A 14,244-nucleotide genomic window follows, 5' to 3' on the forward strand; every position below is an offset into this window, starting at 1 on the left:
GCAGCCTCACAATTTACAACATTCTTGTATGACCAAAAGAACCTTCTTAGGCTAGGCTTCCACTTGGGTTTTTGTCCTGCGTTATTTTCTTGATGAAAAACGCCAAGAAAACTGCCACTGCATTTACCTGCGTTTTGGGTTTTTTTTCTGGAGTTTTTTCTGGAGTTTTTTTCTGGCGTTTTAGCCTTTCTGTGGAAATTGCTTTTTTTGACCTTAGGCAGTTTTTCCAGCCTTTACAAGTTAGAAGTTTCACCCAGCTAAAAGGGATTAGGATAAATGGCCTCTCCTGATGTCATTTACTTGTTAGAGTTCTACTTAAACACTCCCCGGCGGACCCTTTTGTCTCTTTTCTGTGGTTTGTAAGTCATGCTTTATTCCGAATGTCTGCTCCTCTAGGAAGATTGGCCCCAAATGATGGTGCAAATTGTTTGCTGTTGCTTTTGGCACGCAGGATCCAGTTGATGCGTCGGGTATGTTTGTTTGTAATGGCATGATTGTTCCCAATGATGTAAAATTCAATATGAACTTTGTTTTGTGTGAAACTGTTTGTTTCCAGCCTATTTCTCGTAGGACACACAGATACCGGGTCCATCCTCTGCATTGTAACTGTGGAAAAAACCCCATAAAAAACGCCAAGGCAAAAAACCCACATAGCTTTTTCATGGCGTTTTTTCTCTCCCATAGACTTCTATTGGAGAAAAACGCCAAGATTTCCTTGCAAAAAACGCCAGTGTCAACATGCTGCGATTTTGAAAAACTGCCACAGAGCCCAAAAAAGCAGAAAAACGACAAAGAGGACTGAAAAAACGCCAAACAGAAAAACGCCAAGTGGATATGGCATTCTGCGATTTCCTATTGAAGAACAGCTAATATCTGGCTGCAGCGTTTTTTCACAAAAAAAATGGCATGTGGCTGAATTGGCGTTTTTAGCAAAAAAAAAAACCAAGTGGAAACCTAGCCTTATACAGATTTTGAGTAATGTTTGAGAGTGGTATCCGAATTCCCAGCACTCAGGGTAAACCTGAACCTATACTGTCACTGACAGCAAGCTTTGATACAGACATACCTTCATGTGACTTCTTGGCTTTACAGTTTACAATTTTGTCATACACCATTGCACTTCCTTTGTGCTTTTAAAATTCTCCACGGGCTACATGATATTACCTGTGGACAACGGAAAACATCCACCAGGCGAGACTGACAAGAACCTTCCATTTGGGAACAGACCCTTTGAAGATAGTCTTTTTTCTTATTTTTTAATTCATCATTTCTTTATTACGTTCAATATATACTTTGCATGTTTGTGATTCTGTAAATTATTATTTATTGTTTTATATTCTTTTAACCCCTTCGCGACCTTTGCCGGTTCAGGACCGTCATAACAAGAAGGTCACTAAATGACCTTTGACGGTCCTGAACCGTCAAAAAATTAAATAAGCTTAGAAAGTGATCAAGGATCACTTTCTTCGCTTAAACGGCCTTGCTGCAATGCCTCGATGTCGAGGCATTCAGCAAGGCCGAGATCGGCATCGGGGGCCATGTCTGGCCCCTCCCCGGGGCTTCAACAGCCGCCATACATTGTTTTAAAAGCGTTTAGGAGGCGATCAACGATCGCCTCCTAAACTTAAATGGTGTCGCTGGAATGCCTCGATCAGGAGGCATCCAGCGACACCAAACACTTACCTCTGGGTGGGCTGTGACCGCTCCGGAGAGCGGTCACAGCCGCCGCTGCCGGTGATCTTCGCCATCAAGCAAGATGGCGGCGGCCCGGGAAATAAAACAATAAAGACGAAAAAGTTCGCTAGAGGGTCTCCAGACCCTCTAGAGAACTGGCTCCACTTGCTGGTTGAATACAGGTACTGCATTCAACCATGCAAGTCAATGGAGCCCAGCTTTCTAATCACTATGTGATTAGTAAAATATTCAAAAAAAAAAAAAAAAAAAAAAAAATGGAAAAAAAAATAAAAAAAAATGTGCTAACATTTAAAAATTATTATGCAGTGATGTCACTAGATGAACCATCCAGTACCAGCAAAATGTGTAAAAAAAAATATAAAAAAAGTATTAAAAAAATAAAATAAAATTAAAAAATAAAGTTTATTATTTTGAGCAAGTGCTAAAATTTCTCAAAAATCTCAACAAAGAGTTAAAATAAAAGCACTTCAAATACCCAAGGGGTGTCTAATATATAAAAAAAATGGCTGATGGGGTAAATTGGAGTGGCCTAGCTCAAAGATAGGGCATAGGTACAGACTGACCAAAATGGAGAAAAAAAGCGCACTTCCCAAATGTGGCATTTTAAATCTGAAACAACCCGACAAACCCATGCATGTCGGGTATCACTGCACTCAGGAGATGTTCCTGAACACACATTGGCGTGTTGTTTGACAGTGGCATATACCAGGACCTGTATATCTATAACTAAAGTACAATTTGTGTGGAAAAAAAAATAAAAAAAATTACTATTACAAAGTTTGACAAAGTGTAGTTCTATAATTGGTGCATGGAAAGGGTTAAAATAACAGAATTTGGAATACCCTGGGGTGTCTAGTTTTCAAAAATATATGGTTTGAATGGGTTAAATTGAGTTAACCGGCTTCAAAGATATTCCAAAGAGGAGAGGGAGGCACAATGACCAAATGACCACCTGAATTACGCATGCCCCAAAAGTAGCCTTTTACCAGCCAAACAATCTGACAAACCCATGCATGTGGAGTATCGCTGTACTCAGGAGATGTTGCTGAACACATATTGGGGTGTTGTTTGACAGTGACATATACCAGCACCTGTATATCTATAACTAAAGTACAATTTGTGTGGAAAAAAAAATAAAAAAAATGACTATTACAAAGTTTGACAAAGTGTAGTTGTATAATTGGTGCATGGAAAGGGTTAAAATAACAGCATTTGGAATACCCTGGGGTGTCTAGTTTTCAAAAATATATGGTTTGAATGGGTTAAATTGAGTTAACCGGCTTCAAAGATGTTCCAAAGAGGAGATGGAGGCAGACTGACCAGATTTGTTAAAAAAGATTTGGAAATCATAAAACGCTGCTTGTACTTATTGCCCTATAACTTACAAAAAACAGCAAAAAAACATAAAAACATTGGGTATTTCTAAACTCAGGACAAGTAGTAGAATCTATTTAGCTAGTTTTTTTACTTGCTTTTTTAGGTGAGTAAAAGATTTTTCAAATAAAAGTCATAAAATGTGTTTTTTTTTCAAATTTTCACCATGTTTTTTTAATTTTTTTTATAGTAAATAAGATGATACGATCAAAATAATGGTATCTGAAGAAAGCCCATCTTGTCCTGAAAAAAACAATATATAACTTATGTGGGTACACTAAATGGGTGAGGAGAAAATTACAGCTGAACACAAGCACCACAAAAGTGTCAAAACAGCCTCGGTCCCACAGGGTACAAAACGAAAAATGAGCCCGGTCCTTAAGGGGTTAAATAGCAAATCCTAAGTTCCAGTGATGATTTTCATAATACAATATGTCCAAACTGTTAATATTTCTTGATACATAAAAGGAGTCCTATTAGCACAAGATACCGTATTTACCTATTTTCAGCCAAGCTCCCCCATCTCCTTTTACATCAGCTCTTCCACTTAGGAGATGTAACTGACAAAATATGACAGGATTAGACTCTAATTATTAGTAAAACGACTATTCAAACAATAATGCAGCTGTTTTTAATACAAAATGTGCTTCTTTGATTGACTGATTCATCTGGTTTAAGAAATTTATATTAGATTCTCAATTACAAGACAAGTGTTCTGAACGCTGCACCCTGAATGAAATCTGGCTTTCAATACGCACAAACGGGATAGGATTTTATTGAATGCCATGCGACATACGTGAATCTCTTGACAAAAGGAATGTGACTGATAAACTGTCAGTCAATTTGATGTGCTTTATACTGTCAAGGCATGCCACCAACAGCTGTGAAAAGAGCCAATCTCCTTGAAACGTACTTTAATGCAGACTAAAACAACTCAGATCGGTGCTTTCAATTACAAGTTTCATCACTCATTAACAAACTGCAGGTTCATTGTACGGTCTGAAAAGTTTTATATCTAGAGGTGTTCACGGACTATTCTAGGATATTAATGTTTTAAATGACATGGTACTATTCCAATCAGAACACACTCTACATTCTTGGTATAAATCACCATTTCTTGTTAACAATTGCACATATTTATCATGCACAGATACAGAAGGATATCCAGACAGTTAAGTACAATATTCGAAATATTTCATAAATGGTTACTTTTCATTCCGAATTAATGCTTTATTATTTATAATAATAATACTTTTAACCAAAGGTTGCTTCTGCAGTCAAAAGTATTGGGACAAATGACCATTACACCCACAGGGACTTTTATGACATTGCATTTTTAATACATAGACATTAATATGTAGTTGGTCCGACCATTGCAGCTTCAACAGTTTCCACTCTTCTGGGAAGCCTATCGACAATATTATGGAGTGTTTTTGTGGGAAATGTTTGCCCATTCATCTAGTAGAGCGTTTGTAAGGTCAGGTACTTCCAGCTTTGTTGGAACAGTTTGGGAAAGGCCCTTTTTTATTCCAGCATGACTGCACCCCAGTGCACAAGCCAAGGTCCATAAAGACATGGTTGGATGATAAGGTGTTGACTGGCCCGCACAGAGCCCTGACCTCAAGCCCATCAAACACCTTTTTGATGAACTGGAACGGAGATTGCAAGCCAGGTCTTTCCGTCCAACATTGTTGCCTTAACTCACATATGCTCTAGTGGATGAATGGGCAGAAACTTCCACTTGGGGGACCAACTACATATTACACACACACATACATTTATATATACATATATATATATATATATATATATAATGTAATGTCATGAAAGGGGTTGGACCCCCTTTGGCTTTACGAACTACCTTCAATCTTTGTGGCATACTTTCTATGAGGTGCTGGAAACATTCAATTGGTACAAATTGGCCCAAAGTGTGCCAAGAAAATGTCCCCCCCACCATTACACCACCACCAGCCTGAACCGTTGATACAAGGCAGAATGGATGCATGCTTTCATGTCTTTTACGCCAAATTCTGACCCTGCCTTCTGAATGTCGCAGCTGGAATCGAGACTCATCTGACCACGCGATGTTCTTCCAGTCTTCCATTGTCCAGTGAGCCTGTGCGAATTGTAGCCTCAGCTTCCTGTTCTTAGCTGATAGGAGTGGCAACCGGTGTGGTCTTCTGCTGCTGTAGCCCATCTGCTTCAAGGTTTGTTGTCCATTCAGAGATGGTATTCTGCATACCTTGGTGGTTATTTCAGTAACTGTTGCCTTTCTGTCATCTCGAACCAGTCTGCCCATTCTCCTTTGACCTCTGACATCAACAAGGCATTTTGGTCCACACAACTGCCGCTCACTGGTCTGATGTTATTCAGACCATTCTCTATAAACCCTAGAGATGGCGTGAAAATCCCAGTAGATCAGCAGTTTCTGAAATACTCAGGCCAGCCTGTTTGGTACCAACAACCATGCCACGTTCATATATTCTGCAATTTTTAAGAGCCCCTTGCAGAGTCAACCTTAAAGATGAACTTGTATTCAAGTCACCTTTAACATAACATTGCACTTTATAAACTTTAAATTCGATAAGTTGAGGCTTGATACAATGATAAAACAAGATAATACCAACTTTTTTCCTTTAAATATTATATTATGATATATGTTGCTATCAGACCAGATTAAGATCACAATTGTATGTGGATTAACAATGTGAACCTTTAGGATTGGGTTTATTAATTTTGAAATAGCTGCTGTGATACAATCTCTGGTTGCTCTTTGGTGATATCACTGAATCACAGTTTACAACTTTAACCCTTTATTTGATGTTTCAAAGAATTGCAGTAGGACATAGAAAACACCCCATTAAAACCCCACAGATCAAACTCAAGATGTTACCAAAATTTCAATTATAGAACAAGTAGGTAATTTAAGGAATTTTGAAACTTTTCGTTTTTTTCTTTTGCACGTCTGCATTTCTCAAAGGTTTTCTACACGTTTTGATCATTCTTGTGATAAAAACAGTTTAAAAAAGGGGTAAACCATGTAACCATTTAGATGCCCAATTGTTCCACTTTTGTGGGCAGTAGGGATCGTAGGCATGCTGGGGAGATCCTCTTATCTCCCCTTAAAAGCCCAGGGAGTCATAAAATCAGTGGCAACCTAAGCATGGTTAAGGGACTCCCAGCTTCAACCCCACCCCTTCCATCTACTACTCCTCCCCTAGCCATACCCCTAACACCAGTGTCCTGATTCGACACTTGAATTGTTGTGGCATTTGGTACAATGTGTAAAATGCACACATCCATGAAGGTACATCCATGAGATTCTATATACCTATACATGTACATATAAAAAACATGTTTGGATATATACATTGGCGAAGATCACCAAGAAATTAATGTTAGTGGCCTAGAAATGTTCCACACTACTTTAAATACATTCTATGGCCTGCATGAAAAGCCATAACTTATTTTGTTTGATATAATTTGTTTGTATTGTGTTAGGATCAGTAAACCTGAAATGCATGTTGCCAAGTCCATTCAAAAGTAACAATATAGTTCATGTATGACAGCTGGTTTGCAATTAATACCGATCTATGTGGCATAGATAGTTTATATTGTATCCAGTGGTCATTGACTAAAACAGGGGTGTACAAGTTTTTTCTGCAGTGGGCCACTTCATCAGAATTGTATACGTGCGAGGGCTGCACTCATTTTTCACTGAGAGAAAATATGGCCTTTAATAAGATATGCAGATTAAAATAAAGTAAATGACACAAAACCTTTACTTTTCCTCTCACTGATTTCTGGGATTTCTGGGCCTACAAATTCAGGATTCTGGATAAGTAAAAATAAAATAGTTCTATTTATTTTAGGGATGCACTAAAATGAAAATTCTGGACCAAAACCGAAAATTCAGGGTTCACTTAGCCGAAACTGAAAGTGACCCCCCCCCCACATTTTTTATAAAAGTAAGTCACACACCAAAATTATACAAAAAAATTATATATTATGATTGTTAACAGCAATCTCAGGTTCCAGCATGTACTGGTTGGCTGGGCATTGTATTTTTTGTCCAATTTTAGTGTGTAACCACACTTTTATTAAAAGTAATACACCACAATTGGACAAAAAAAATCAACAATATGACTTGGCATGATAGGAGTGTGATTGCTAACAGCAAACACACTCTTTTTATACCCAGGCAACCAGTGAATGCTGGAACCTAGGCATGATGGGACTGTGATTGCTGTTAGCAGATTGCTGTTAACAATCACACTCCTATCATCCAAAGTCAGCCAATACATGCTGGTATAGGGTGGCTGTAAGTGCAGACCCCATACTGCTGGCAGCATCAATACACAAGGGGGGCAGCTAGCCAGGTTTCAGCATGTACTGGCTGACTTGGCATGATAGGAGTGTGATTGCTAACAGCAAACACACTCTTTTTATACCCAGGCAACCAGTAAATGCTGGAACCTAGGCATGATGGGACTGTGATTGCTGTTAGCTGTTAGCAATCACACTCCTATCACACTCCCAAGTCAGCCAACATGTGCTGGTACAGGGTGGCTGTAAGTGCAGATCCCATACTGCTGGCAGCATCAATCATTCACACAACCTACCCCACCCCCTTATCTGCTCTACAGCTCTCGATGCCGCTCACAGATTTCAGCAGGGGGCGCGGCCTCCCTCGTTCTCCCCACAGAGGAAGCAGGACTGGAGCAGAGAATAGACCCTCCCACAAGTAAGCAGCAGGGCTCTTGTGATCCTGGCTGCCGATCTCACGAGGGCCGCATGTTGGACGCCCCTGGACTAAAGCATCAGTTTACCAGCCACATTTTGATTAGTGGTCAATGTAAGCGACAATCATTACCTAACCGCCATCACACAGGAGTGAGCATGAACATCTCAAACATTTTGAGGGATGAATAAGAATGTTATATACTGACCATAGAAACCTTTCTTTTTTTCTGGCTTATATTATGCTCAATTCAGGTTCAGTCAATTAATACAGTGTGTTTCTTTGGACACCAAAAAACTTTTTTTTTATTCAACCACACAGGACAGCGTTTATTTCACAGATCACTTGATGAATGAGAAGTAGTCATGAAATCTTGCACTGAGATATGAACGCCTATCACATGTATATATAGATTTATTCCCTTGTAATAGGTTTTAAAATCTTACCTGCGTGAAGGTATGCCAAGTCAGGGTTCTCAATGTCCAAGTGCTGCTCCTTGAGATGGTTGCGAAATTCCACCGGGGCATTAGTTGCATAATCACATTTTGGACAGTTGTACATTTTAACTCCTTCGTGCTTGCCGGTGTGCAAAATGTGTTTCCGGACATTTTCAGCACAATTTGATCTAAAACAACAGAATAGCACGTTAATGTGCTGTGAGCATTTGCTCACCAGTCCATAGTACCCAAGAACTAAATTCGCATAGAATCTAGGACAACGTAAACTTCATTTTAAGCTTCAAATCCAAGCAAGGTGATACATATTCCTAGCTTTAGTGATTAAATCCTTCAAAGTCTCACCTGGGAAATAAACATCTGGAGCAATTTTAAAAGTGAGACTTTGAGTGGTTTACTTACTAAAATGGGAGTCTGCAGCAGAGTTGCAGTTTCAAGTCACCAACTTCTAGAAAGCGTGAGCTGGCCTTGCATAATGTGTAAACTAGACTTGTGCATTTAGATTCATACGCACTTCCTTTTTAACAAATGTTGTCAATTTCATGTACCAATCTCTGATAACAATAAGGGCTCCAAATAAAAGAAACAAAAACGAATGGCAAAACCTCTGAAATTTCGTTAAGATTCGTTTGCTTGCCTGGTGTATCTTAGTCATCTCTCCCCTCCCTCTCACACATTACCGGGACAGTTACCCAATTTGCTGGGGTCAGACAGGATTAAACAAGCATCTCGGCAATGTTGCCAGAAAATCTGGTTACGGTTCAAAGAGAGTACACATGTTAAGCATTCTTCAGTCCAATAAATCTAACAGGTGCTGCATATTAAGTATTAGCATATGCAACCTCCCAAGAAAACAATGAAGACCAGGATGCAAGATGTTACATACAGCAAAAGAAGAAATCCTATAGTTATCCATTCCAAAGCCAAAGATATCTATACTGAAAAAAATCTCTGTAGAACTAAAATATTTTAATAATATCATTAAAAAATCTCAAACAAAACACCAACCTATAATAGAGAGGTGCAAATATGTGGAAAATAAAAATATCAGGGGTTCTGTGGACCTTAAGCTACTAGAATGAACTGAAAGATGTGTTACTGCTGTGGGGGCGGCACAATATTTCCCAAAATTAACAAACCATTTCTTGAATAGACTAGAGAGAGATCTTTTTTGCCATGATACCAATGATTCCCCTTTTCCATTTTTTGTGTACCCACACATATTATATATTTTGTTTTTGGTATGAATTAAATATAAAAAACCCCAGACAAAATATAGGAAAATAATTCTGCAACTTTACTTAGGGTTTCTTCTAAAAGTTTGGTCCCCAACTTAAAAAAAAACAAAAACAAACTTCCATTCGGGCATTTTCCGTTATTTTCCGAGTTTTATCTGCTATGGAATTCCAGAATTCCAGGGACACTTTGCCACCAGGTAGGCACATCTTTCCATAACACTGGGTATTAGAGCTAACCATTCACTTTATGGGCAGAGGAACAAAAGTTATCAAACTGATACATTTTATTAAAAAAAACTACGTCACAGAGCATAATTAATATGCAAATAGGAATTAACCATTTCAGTGCCTGTAAGGAAAGCTGTGCATTAATTTACTTTTACAGGGCATCTTACATTGCAGACTTCCCTCCCCTCCCCTCTCTCCAACCACAAACAAAAAAACAGCCCATCACGTACAGAATGCGAAAACATGATTTTGGGCAGATTTCAAATCAAGTGCAAAGTTAATAACACGTTTTTTCTCCATGCTACTCTGAATATACATTTAACTTATAGCTTATAGGATACAGCTGTTGCCAAACAGTACAATCACGGATCAGGTAGATGATGTGTCTGTATGAGCCAACACCACACAGCATGTAAGTGAAAGCTACCTGTAAATAATAATATTAATAGGTGAGTTGCATACTTTGTGGCAACTCTGCTTCTCATCAGAAGACAGACTGTAAGCTCAGATATCAGTATACATCCTTCGATATCAGTATGTCTTAATGTGTATTCGTGTTACTGTTAATTTTGTATACGTTACCTGATTGCAATAGTGTTATGGAAACGGCTATATATATATATATATATATATATTATAGGACTGCAACTAACGATTATTTTCATAATCGATTAGTTGGCCGATTATTTTTTCGATTAATCGGATAAAAAAAAGAATGTAAATCTTTCATTTATTTAAAATAATTTAATAAACAAATGATGTTAAATACAAACAGCAGAATAAAAAAAAACTTTGATAAAATGCATTTCTTGTCTTTATTTCCAAACCAGCCCCCCAATTTATACACATTTGAGCCCAGACATGCCACACTGCCTCCCAGACATGCCACTCCACGCTGCCTCCCACACATGCCACTCCACGCTGCCTCCCACACATGCCACTCCACGCAGCCTCCCACACATGCCACTCCACACTACTCCCCACATATGCCACTCCACTCTACCCCCAGATATGCCTTATACAACACTCCGTCCTCCCCAGACATGCCACACTGCCCTCCGCACATATGCCTTATATACCCTATATGCCTTACACCCCCAGATATGTCTCTCCGTCCTCCCCAGATATGCCTTTTACCCCCCCCCCAGATATCTCATAGTCCCCTCAGAGTCACAGACCCGTTCACAGCACACTGACACCTCAGCACTAAATTAACCCTAAACACCCCATTAACCATAACTACCCCTAAATTAACTCTACATACCCCATCAAACACAACTACCCTAAATTAGCTCTAAAGACCCCATCAACCACAGCATCCCCTAAATTAACTCTAAAGACCCCATCAACCACAACAGCCCCTAAATTAACCCTAAACACACCATTAACCACAACTGCCTCAAATTAACCCTAAACACCCAATTAACCATAACTGCCCCTAACTTAACCCTAAACACCCCATTAACCATAACTGCCCCTAAATTAACCCCCACCTCCCCCAACTTTCAGCAGCCCAAATATTAACTTTATACTTACAGTTAGATGAGTGTCGAAGCCATGTGGTTCTGGAAGAAGGGGCGGGGCCAGTTGTCACAGTGATTACAGGGAGGGGCTGGTAAGTAGGAGCTGCTGCTGTGAGTCACTGAAACGGTTTATATAATGAGGGGTATTTTTCAGAGCGTTTGCTCTGAAAAAACCCTCATTTTATAATCGATAAAAATCGATTCAACTAATCGATAATGAAATTCGTTGGTAACGATTTTCATTATCGATTATTATCGACTTTATCGATTAGTTGTTGCAGCCCTAATATATTATAATATATATATTCAGAGTAGCTTTGGTTTGGACTGATCAGTGGTTCCTTCTAGTGACAGGTTATCAGGAGTAATAACATGATTGTCTTTTCATTCATTCAGTTTGTATGGAACCTCAGCGATGTTGCAAAACGGGGCAGAGGACCACACAGTGCCCAGTGACGGATCTGACTGACGTAGAACAAGGTTTTTCTTTTCGAAAACCACTGATGTGGCGATCATGCAGAAATCAGTTTTTCAGCACAAGATCTGCTTTAATGGGGCCTTAGAGTCTGTATCCAGTACATTGATCTCATCGTACTATAGCAGCAAGTATATCGGAAACAAGTGCTCTTTAGTCTAGACAAAGGAATATGTTATCTGCAGTTGAGGCAAGTTAAAGGAAATGATCTCTATATAACAGGAAGCATCACTATGTTTATTTTATATTCCATGTCACAAAAATGCTTTGGGTAATTCGTTTAAAAAGAATAACCTGTTCAGATCAGGCCCCGTGCAACACTCCTTTGTCCTGTAAGTCTCTCAAATGTCTTATTTAAAAGGAATATATAGTACTCCCAGAAGACATTTTCCCATTTCTATTCTCTTCAACTCCTGTGAGCCCTTGTTCTGTGTGATAAGGCAATCTCCTTGGGGATCTGAGCTGTGTAGTTTCCTACCACGACTGACAAGGACTCGACTTGAATAACTGCTGTGCGCAGGTTGTAATTATGTCAGCTGGAGTGTTGAACAAGGGGACTGATTAATGTGATCCCCGGCCCCGGCGCAGTCCCTATCAAAACCACGGTGCAGGCCAGCAGTGGGGATGGGTTAAAGCCGAGAGACAAAAAATGTTGCATCGTCCATGATAGATGAATTGCTCCAACAGTCTTCAGGCAGATGTTCCAGGACAGTATAATATACAATTACTCTGCCTTATCACCTTCCCAGGGACAATAAAGCTTCCTCCTACTATAGCTCATGTGAGTGAAGGCAAAATTAGTTTTACTTTTACAACACGGACTCACTTATCATGTCGCCTTGATTGTGCTTTTACAGCTAAAGAAGCATATTCTGCATTTATGCTTAAAACAGAAATGACATGGTCTTAATCCAATATAGGATACTGCTGCCCTCTCTGAGTGGGACCTGTAAGTCATTCCATACAGGGTTTGTCAGGTGCATCTCGTGCCCCATGATACTCAGACAGCTTCTTGGGGATGGCAGTCTCCCTGACCTAATTCGCCAGGCTGGCCCTTCTTATACAACTGGCAATAAGTGATACATTTTCATTTCATACAGGTAGGCAGAAGACACAATCATGTTAGACACAAATACAAGACTCAACAGAATATCACGAGAGAACAATTTAAAAGTAAATGCCCCGTTCACATCTTATTAACTACCTCATCGCCAAAGTTATTACTTCCATCTGGACTACAGCACTGATCGGGATTTCTTTGTAGAAGCCGCTTTGACTTTTTTTTTTTTAAATTAAAATCTCTCTAATGACATTTGAGTCAATGGCAGCCTTTACTACCTATTCTGTGCTTTTGCACTATGAATTGGAAGCTACCCGGCTATACTTTGTGACGCAACAAGACAGCACTGAGAATCAGTGTTGAAGTTGAAGTTTAAGATAAGTAACAGAAAAAATTACATGCTATTAAATGCTTTCTTGGGTAAATCGCTGACACTGCATAGCCCAAAAGACTGTAAGGGTTACTGTGGCTACTGCACAAAGCATGCCTATGATAACATGATGTATATGCTTTACTAAGCGTGACAGTGGACAGCAAATCCACACTCTTTCTGCTAAATTGTGTAATAAAAAAGGACATCATTTCTAACATAGATTGTTAAGATGATAAAATTATACTGTAAACAGGCTGCACTGTGTCTTTGTTTGTCCAAAGATAGCAAGAAGAGTGTTGTTGGCCAATGGTAAAGAAAGCATTGTACAAGCCCAAGGTACCTCAAGACTTGGACATTATGGGGCACCCGTCCCAGACACTAGTGCTATGAAAAATTCCAGCCGATGCTAGTACTTTTTTTTTAATTATTTTTTTATCTAAGAGCAGTAAAAGGGCTTCCAGAATTTAACGACCCAGTGCAACAGTGCCAATATCCAACACATGACCTGTAATGCTCTGGTTAAAGCAGTAGGAAAAGATTCTGCATGTGTGCACGGGAGTCACGTTGGCAGCAACATATTCTGGGCTAGGGTGGTAGGGCTGGAAATGGCTGCCCCTCTGCCACCAAACAGAGAGATAGCCCTACAGGACGGTTACAAGACTTATCGTCACAGCCTCCATCGCACACAGTTCCCAGATGCCACATGTAATAGAGTGTTGGGTCGAAATTTTTGTATTTGTGTTAGCCTCTGGAGGTAATGATTGTAAAAATTTTGTTTCGTACGGTTATATGCAGCGGGTACAATGTCATGTTATGGTTGGATCGTACTATGCAGAAAGAGTGATAATATGTAGTTCACACCATTTTATCTGTTAACGTTACATGCAAGATTACCAATTGAGGGCTGATGGGTGGTGGAGTGTGCAGGTTCAACTTCATACACCACTTAGTTGTATGAATCCTGAATCTAAGACAAGACCAAGGGCCGATGTTTGCGTCTTTAATTCCTAATAGTTCTAGTCTGCCATCATTCTGTTTTTCTGCGTAAAGGGTATCCTGGCTGCAGGGTTAAGAAATTGAGG

General features: G+C 39.4%; 1 protein-coding gene across 1 annotated transcript in view; it reads right to left on the reverse strand.

Annotated features, from left to right (window-relative positions):
- The window catches only part of LOC149289613 (zinc finger protein 407-like), a 223,826-nt gene that overhangs the window by 64,207 nt on the left and 145,375 nt on the right, over positions 1-14,244 (reverse strand). Inside the window, exon 7 of the mRNA XM_089490423.1 lies at positions 8,257-8,435. Coding sequence (XP_089346549.1) covers positions 8,257-8,435 — 179 coding nt within the window. The remainder of the gene's footprint in view (positions 1-8,256; positions 8,436-14,244) is intronic.

Source organism: Sceloporus occidentalis, unplaced genomic scaffold (genome assembly GCF_023333645.1).
Source record: "Sceloporus occidentalis isolate IW3139 unplaced genomic scaffold, rSceOcc1.0.p SCAF_44, whole genome shotgun sequence".
Taxonomy (NCBI): Eukaryota; Metazoa; Chordata; class Lepidosauria; order Squamata; family Phrynosomatidae; genus Sceloporus; species Sceloporus occidentalis.